The 8,407-nt window shown below is 38.8% G+C and overlaps 2 protein-coding genes across 4 annotated transcripts in view; one reads left to right on the top strand and one right to left on the bottom strand.

Moving 5' to 3' along the window:
* The first annotated feature begins 3,945 nt into the window (after nt 1-3,945).
* On the top strand, nt 3,946-6,549 carry LOC131891062 (uncharacterized). Its single transcript, XM_059240559.1, has 6 exons — nt 3,946-4,273; nt 4,346-4,599; nt 4,662-4,938; nt 4,997-5,119; nt 5,185-5,471; nt 6,262-6,549. Exons 1-6 carry the CDS (start codon nt 4,123-4,125, stop codon nt 6,460-6,462), a joined length of 1,293 nt encoding a protein of 430 aa, XP_059096542.1. The 5' UTR covers nt 3,946-4,122; the 3' UTR covers nt 6,463-6,549.
* The window catches only part of LOC131891066 (uncharacterized), a 13,017-nt gene continuing 11,100 nt past the window's right edge, over nt 6,491-8,407 (bottom strand). For all 3 annotated transcript variants that reach the window (XM_059240566.1, XM_059240564.1, XM_059240565.1), the window contains one exon: nt 6,491-6,828. In XM_059240566.1, coding sequence (XP_059096549.1) covers nt 6,617-6,828 — 212 coding nt within the window. In that variant the 3' untranslated portion in view covers nt 6,491-6,616. The remainder of the gene's footprint in view (nt 6,829-8,407) is intronic.

Below are 8,407 nucleotides of genomic sequence, written 5' to 3'. Positions count from 1 at the left end.
TTATCAGTGTTGTGGGTACCACCGTGCGGTGGATTTAGTCATCAAGATTGGTAACTAATCTTTTGGATATTGAAAATGCTGTAGATTCAAAAAAGTTCGAATTATGTCTTCCTTCTTCTTTGAGTCAATCTGCATTTTCATCTTAGAATGATTAGATTTAATACCTTCATCATACTGGCTTTTCCTACCGTTTCGATCACTATTTTTCTATTGTATTGTAATGGCCCCAGATATTGCCACAACTGAAGTTTGCACTGGATTTGCTGAAGGTGTATCAAAACTAGCAAAGAGTGTTCAACTTTTTGATTAATCAACTGCTAATAGGTTAAAGTTAGTTATGAACAGGTGTTTGAAATAAGTAATCAATTAGACATACCCTAATGCTTTGAAATTTGCCTTTCTTCACAGCCCACAGCAGTGTAGGTAAAATTATCGGACCATAGTACAGTACCTATATACGAAGATATGCTTTACTGGCATCTGAATGATAGTTCAATTCTTCGGCTTACTTGTCTCAATGAATCGTCCAATTCGCAATTGACGTAAAGTTGCTGAATGGGGGAAAGTACGGTTTATGGCATACCATGTAATTATTTGTTTCTTTCATCTACCGGTAACCACCAGTTTTGTCCACTCATGGCTCAATTCATCCGAAGTATTGACAGTAGTATCTATACATTGTATGTATTGTCGTTAACCACCAACCAGACACTTACTTGCGTGCTTGGGCTTGGTTTGCATAAAGGAGGAACCAGAGCTTCCACACAAGAACAGATGACACATCATTATCATATCCAGGAATTCATGGCAACAAAGATGAACGACGTGTTCCATGATCAGCATGAGTAATCTACAGATAAAGACCCGATTCCGAAGAGCTAACTAACACCATCCACCTACTACTGTTCTTCTATCTAGTATACATACAGGACTCGTTCTTCCATAGGCGGGCGCGTCTTTTGTTCTTGAGACTTCTTCTGTTAGTGTTGATGACATTTATGTCGTTGAAAGGCTCGTTAACAAATGCCACAGCTTGAAAATGAGGAAGAATATTCCCCTTGCTCGTACCTCAATAATTCCCTCTGCCCTATTTTGCAACCCGTTAAAACGCATTATCCTCGAGCATTGTCTGCAACGTCTCCGATTGCGGATTGAGACGGGCGGATCTTTGAAGGAACATGTGCACGCTCGGAATTCTAGATTAGCTTGCTTCGTTCTCTCCAGTCTCAACTCGGTCACGGTGGTTCACCTTTACGTTCAAAGGGAATTGTTCATTGATCAAATCCTCATTATCGTTGATTTACGACTTCTTTTTCAACTGTTATTACCGTGCTCTGGACTCCACCGAATACGCCCAATGACACTCCTCCTTACATTAATTCGTGGTTGAATCCGCTGCGTCAGCTTTTTGTAAATCAGTCCGTCCTTTAGTTCTTAGGGGTCATTTTCCTTGCTACGCCTGAGGAATCACGGAAATGGAACTCAAAACTATTTGGCAATGGTGGATATTGGCGACCTCGGGTCTACATGTCTCCGCCCATTACGAACTCAGAGTCCCATATCAAAATGCCACCTTTGTCCCTTTTGCCATGTTCAAGGAGTATTGGGATCGAGACTATGATAAGGTTCGTCCGTTGGGACACAGAAATGCATACCATCATCAAAGCTGTGCTATGGCCTGTCTTATGAACTTTCAGCATTTTAACGCGTTCACCAGTAATTCAGTAAGTAACAATACTCAGCAAGTCCTTTTCATTCTCCTCTCCCTCCTCTCGTTGCGGACAAACAAACAGAAATAAAAGAATACTTTCTAAGATGCCTGACTTTAGCAAAGCATTTTTCGTTGAACAACTTACTGCACCTCTATTTTAACACCATAAGTACACCATCAACCCTTTTGAGAGACCTGTCAGATCCTTTAAGAGTACAATAACAGACACTTTTGGCATCCAAATAGGGATCAACCGAGAGCTAAATATTGTATACATGCAGCATACCAGCAACTTTTCATCAAAATCTTTTCCCATGAAATTGTCTTAAAAAAGCTAACGGTAAGTTTAGAAAAAGTGATGTTTTTAAAGTTAGTCAAAATCTTGTGACACATTGTGTTTTATGTGTACTATTTCTTGGAAATGATGATTGCAAAAATGTTGGCGCGTTATCAACCATACAGTATAAAATCTCCTGTAAAATGCTTATTTACATGTCAAAATTGTTTAGAATTTTACCCATAGAGGATTTGAAACGTTTCCCAGAAGAGTTGTTGGCTTATTTATTGTGCCACAGTACTTGGGCAATAACTTGATTATTTACTAATCTCTTGATAAAGTCTGGCATCTTAGAGTGTATTTTATCGTTTCTACGTTTGTTTGTCCGCACCTTGACGAAGCAGAGGGCGCTTCCTCCGCTTAATGAAAAGGACTATGGTGTATTTACACGAGATATATTTGGACTCATAATTTGACAAATCATTTCAGAATTGTTAGACATCTGAAAAATTGAACCAAACTAAGTTTTCAATATCCTTTTGAAGGTGTCCCCAAGATGTAATGTCTGTTTTTTATTTGAGCATACTACTTGAATTCTAAAATGTAATCAAGGTTTCTATGGATCGATGAATGTCAATATCATTTATAGATTCATTCAAATCCTAGTCATGGGCTTAATAGCTCTTTATTAAGGGATGAAACTACAGTTCCAAGTCACTTATCCTTGAAAGGAACGGTTCATCTCATATTGCATTTTCACTCATAAATGAACGATTATTTTGTAATTTACTTACATAAAAATACTTCAAAGCTTGAAAACTGTTTTGGAGATGTTTTTGTTGTTTCCTATCTTAATAAAACCTTAGGAAAGATTTTTGTCAAATATTCGAACATTTAGGCAAGGCAAGCGTTGGTACCAGCAAACAAACTTGCTTGCCAATGCCAGTGATGCAAAACTGGTTTTAACGAAGCTGACCATTCCTCATAGAGTAATGCGAAAGAAGGGTCAGCTTCTCAAAAACGTGTTTGAAGACCCAAACTTGCATCACTGACATTGGTTCCAGCAAACAAACGAACCTACCAGAGCTTGTCTAAACGTCCCCATTATGAGTGGTATTTTGGTGTGCTTTCAACTTCACTGTATTGAAAAGTAGCCCAGTGAACCCCTCAAAACGGCGATGATATATTTGTCAGCTACAACGTAATGGACCCAAAAGTTTTACTCCATGGAATGGCGACAGCTGTTTGTTTTCTCACTTCTCAAAAGTTTTCCCAAATGGATGCTTTTTTGGTTTGTTTTGGTTTTTCTCGAGCTTTTCTAACGGCTACAGGGAATGTTATCCCCAGTTGTATGAAAATGAACGATTATAATTCGTTTATTTTGGTCTACCAACGAATTTGAGTTGGCAGACCGAGCTAGTTCTTGAATGTAGGGTTGATCTGGAATGCTATCTAAAAGTTTGTTCAAAACTGTCTCTCATTCGTGTGATGTTTCTTGTGAAACATCTTTGGAATTGTTCGACCTTTTGTAAACCTGCTGAACTCATTGGAGCCCAAATGAGTGAAACATATTCAAGATATGCTGTACAATCGTCGACTTGAGCAGAGTTAGCATCTTGACAATATCTCTGGGCTGAAACGTGCGATATATCCTACCACACTTTGGAAAAGCTTTCCCCATCTTCAACTGGATATGCTCATCAAACTTTCCATTATTTTGAAGGACAACACCTAAATCTTCGATAGATGACACATGCTCAATATAGTTGCCTGACCTACCTCCATCATCTATGTGTGAAGTATTCAAAGGTGTTAACCCAAAGGTCGTTGAGTATCATTTAGCAAATGTTTTATTGCCCTTTTCCTCTATTTTTCGCTCACTCATAATCAAAATTAGCATATCAGAAATGCTCACCATTGAAGGTTGCAAGAGACGGTTTGTCAATTTAAGTTGGTCATCATAGTTAATTTCTCTATATTGTGTAAGTTGGTGCTCACCGTTGGTGATAAATATATCACATCTCCACATAAAAGCGTCTGAACAATTCTAATATCCTTTGGCATTTGCCCGTTTTTAATTCCTGTTTGATCGCATTGCAAAAATTCTTCCTGTACCCAAACTTGGATTTGAGCCATGGTTCATTCAAATCGCCTAAGTTTGAACTATTGGCCTTTCCAGGGCTGCCAACTTGGTTTGGTGACTGGGGCTGACAAGTTCTACGTGAAGGTGGCGGAGGTTGAGAAGGTACCGGGCAATAAAATTCTCCTCTACGTGAATCAAAGTTGTGAGTAATCGTTTGATCTTTACTTGGAATGCCATTTATGCGAGCTCAAATTCATCTCATCAAATATCATAGTGATCGCACCTCTCCCAACACGAACTCTCATCGAAGGAACTATTTGGGTGCCAAATCCGAACTGTGACGAAGGAAGCCATGAAATTCATTTTACTCTCCAATCAGCTAAGACTATCTCAATCATTTTATCAGCCAATCAAATCGACCATTCACGGCCTTGCGAGTTCATTTTGGATGTGATTGCACCCAATCTCGTTATGCTATTCGATTGCGCTGGTCCAGAAATACGCGGCAAACCACTGTTGACCTTCAATGTGGGCGCAATGTTCGCAACTCGTTTTGACAAAACCTCTCAAATAATGATATTAATTTTTAGAGCCCTCAAAAGTTGTTGAAGAGCGAAGAACAGTTACCCTATTACTTGACATGGAAAGATGGATGCTTGGAATTTGGACGGGACGAACCGGGGTCCGATTCAAACCTGATCTTGTTCAAGCATCTGCATTACAAACCTGGATCTCACAATGAATTGAAAGATTTCTATGAGCCCAGACACTGGATTGGAAGTATAGGATTCACGGCACAAGCTTCCCGCTCATCCTTTTTCAGTTACGATCCAAATTGTTACGGAAGGAACTTTCGCGACTTGGGAGGTTATTGATGTAAGGCTTAAGTGTAACTTTTCAGCCATTAATTGAAAGGAAGTTTCAGGTCATTTCTATAGGCAAAAGTATAGAACCACTCACAACGAGATGATCTTCAATGATTTCTCAGAGGTTTGGCATGTGGAATTCAGTCATCAAATGAATGATAATATATCACGCAAAGTCGAAGGTAATTGTCAAATAGCTGGCAGCTTTCATTTGGTTGATACGGTGATTAATCAACATCATTCGTAGGAAAAATGCATTTGCTTTTTATTGGAGAAAATTATGCGGCCTTCGATATCAAAGTCCTGAATGCTACCCACAATAAAACCATTCTCCGCCCTGAGAATAAGTCAGTATTGATTTCGTTTGATGTTAATGTGGATGCAGGTTTGGGTTCACTTATCGAATTCAACTTAAATGAGACCATTCCTTTCTTGAACGAGGTTAACAAGGACGAGGGAAATTTCCGCTCCGCTCACATTTCCAGTTTCAACTTTACGGAAGAAGTCATTACCAATCAAAGGCTCACATCAATGGTAAGAAATTATTGCTCTTTCATCTCCAAGATGTGAATAGAATGTGGTAGAAAAGCATAGTATTCCCATAGTTTTTGTTTGATGTTTAACTATTTCAGAAGATGAAAGGCTTCAACAGAGCAAGAAATCCCCAATAATTTTATTTTTGTAAGATGAAGCTGGTTGGATAATGCAAAACATGTAATGAATAAAAGCTGAACATGATGTGAAAATGCAAACAAACAACTTCAATGAATGAGCACTTCATATTCTTCCTGGATCAAATTGTTCAGTATGTGTGTCATTTCTTTCCAGCAGAGAAATATGACAGTTTTCTTTGGCAAATGAGAGACTTGAGCATTATGTGCAAGTGCATTTTGATATTGATCTTCATTGCGATAATCTGACAAAAATATTTGTGTACGGTATTTCCCATGGTTGATGATTTTTGCGCTAAATCTGGCTTTTAGTCTCGCTATTTGAAGCGTATATCCATTGACGCAATCTGGAGGGGTAAGCTCGAACCCTATGAACCCGAGCAAAACTCGATCTTGTGTTGAAGAACCACGTTATTCCATTTCACCAGAGATTTTAATATTGAAAAATCTGCCAAGACATTTCGCATTGCTCCATGGTTTGCAAACCAGAAGTTTGCTCTCAAATTTCTTTGAAGCTTTTCAATTATCAATTGATTCCTGCGGAACTTGTGATTTGACTTTCCAATACCTTCCTTTAATCCTAAAATCGCTAATATGTTCATTCTAAATCAATTCGACTAACCACAATAATTGTTTTTTTTTGTTGATTTTAGAAATGTGATCCGGCCGAGATGTCACAGCTTTGTCGAATGGGCCAATATGGTTTTAAGAACACTCTCGATGCAAAACTATCCGGACGCGGCTTCTCGTTCCGATTTGGCCCTTATGACCGGCGCATCTTTGGCTTTGGCATCGAGTGCACACCGGAGACTCAAGAGTCGTGCGAGACCATTTGGCGACCGAATATCAAATGACCAATTGATGCTAATCATAAATTAGTTGTTATACTCATGCTTATTGTATTTGACTCAGACAGTTCGTTGAGGAATAAATTTTGATTATCATTGTTAGAGTTCCAATATTGCCCAGAGACTAGGATCACTTCTTGATGGCTCATTCATAGGTCACTCAGGCAAACATTTGAGGATTGAGGGCTCTGGCTCTTCGCATGAGGATATCCGAATCCTCGCAGATGAAAGGTTTCTTTCTGTAACAGGCTGTATCATGCCACGTGACCCCGTCACCATACCAATTGTTATTCACGGCCAGACAGGCTTCTACCGTGGCTAGACTAGGATTTAGGAGGTATTCCGCATTGTCCGGTTGAGGAACATCATGAGCTGCAAATTTAAGACGGAGACAGAGGCAATTAGTTATGACCCAAGTGATGAGGCATCATTATCCCATCCGCAGTTCATTGCACAGTTGCCTGTGCTAGTAAACTTTTAAAATGATGAATAAGCAATGCAAAATTTGAAACCCTAACCAAGTCATTGTCTGACATGATTCCAGGGCACTTTTGCCTTTTACGTGAACGAACATTGTCGAAGAAAAATCCATATTAGACAAGGACGGGCAAGTACAGGGTGTTGCGAAATAACGGATCGCATACAGTTTTCAGATATTCTAGCTTGGTTAAATGAGCACGGATGTATTAAATCAACAGGTTATTGTTAGGTGCATAAAATAGAAGTCGTCATTACTTGTTTACATAATATGCTTTGAAGTTGGTAATTTTTCGGACTCTTTTAAAAGAAGATTAGTAAAAGCATGTATGAACAGGGACTCTAAAGATATACAAAAATGATATTAGTCACATATTTTGTTCAATAATTATGCCAATAATTGACATTCAAATATTTCAGCCGCAAAAGTTTAGGCCTCATTTGGTGGGAAAGGTTTCGTGATCACAACAAAGTGGCGTTTCCTTGCTTTAGTGTCCTTGGTCTGAAGGACTTGACCAGCAGAATGTAGCTCCTGCTAATCACTCGCTGGAGCCCCAAAGACGTTTTAACCGGAGTTTCTAATACATTGATGTGGAGCATTGCCAAGTACTGAAAAATTTTACCTCTTTAAATTCAATAGGGTTGCATAAACCAGACTGGTCAAAAAATTCCCGTTGCTACAAATTTCGAATTTCCCTAAAAAAACTCTTGGAATGATATGGTCTAAAGTTCATCTCTGAATCTAATAAAATTTGATAAACTCGATGCTTAAAGGGATTTGAAGTTGTTACGAACAGAAATACAAAAAAAATCAACATTCAGGTTCACCATTATGATTGCTAATTCAAATACATAAATGAATTTCGGGTGGTCCATTTTTTTCAAGCACCCTATTCTATACATAGTCCCCAATAACCCTAAACTGTCCAATTGTTAGGGGTATCAAAATCATGTGTATCTAATCAAAAGTGACAAAGACAATAAATGTGACAACATCCATTGCTTTTTGAGCGAAGAGGTCTTCCTAAGGAAAATGATTGGGTCATATCATAGAGATCATTAAACTTCACCCTACTGATCTTTCCTTGGAGGGTTACTCTTTACTAAATACAGTTGAATTCAGTTCCAATACAACATGCAACGCATTCACTTTTTGAGCAACGAAATGGGGTTCGAAGACAAAACTGATATGTTATTCAGACTCCTATGTCACTTACGTCGATTCAAGCGTGAATCACTGGAATACGGACGGGGATGTCAGGGTCTAGAATTGATATCTTCGGGGAGCGAGTGAACGGATTGCATTTTCCTTCAAAAGAGACTGACCCCAGGTCATTGCATTGCAATCACGTATTTCAAATGTCAGCTCAATCGAACGACTGGGTCAAAGCACAGTACTTAAAAGGGTACAGAGTGAATGATTTAGCACATTTCTGGTAATCAATTGCCAGAAGAGGATTAGTACATTCATTCT

The sequence above is a fragment of the Tigriopus californicus genome, chromosome 11, assembly GCF_007210705.1.
Source record: "Tigriopus californicus strain San Diego chromosome 11, Tcal_SD_v2.1, whole genome shotgun sequence".
NCBI classification, from domain to species: domain Eukaryota; kingdom Metazoa; phylum Arthropoda; class Copepoda; order Harpacticoida; family Harpacticidae; genus Tigriopus; species Tigriopus californicus.
Note: the sequence above shows the minus strand (reverse complement) of the source record. Positions and strands in the feature narration are given on the sequence as shown.

What these genes read in the sequence shown, in the direction of transcription:
- LOC131891062 (XM_059240559.1), top strand. Translation starts at nt 4,123, where the DNA reads ATGGTTCATTCAAATCGCCTAAGTTTGAACTATTGGCCTTTCCAGGGC. An exon ending in GAACTTTCGCGACTTGGGAG is followed by an intron (nt 4,939 to 4,996) that starts GTTATTGATGTA and finishes AGGAAGTTTCAG; the next exon opens with GTCATTTCTATAGGCAAAAG. An exon ending in TATATCACGCAAAGTCGAAG is followed by an intron (nt 5,120 to 5,184) that starts GTAATTGTCAAA and finishes CATCATTCGTAG; the next exon opens with GAAAAATGCATTTGCTTTTT.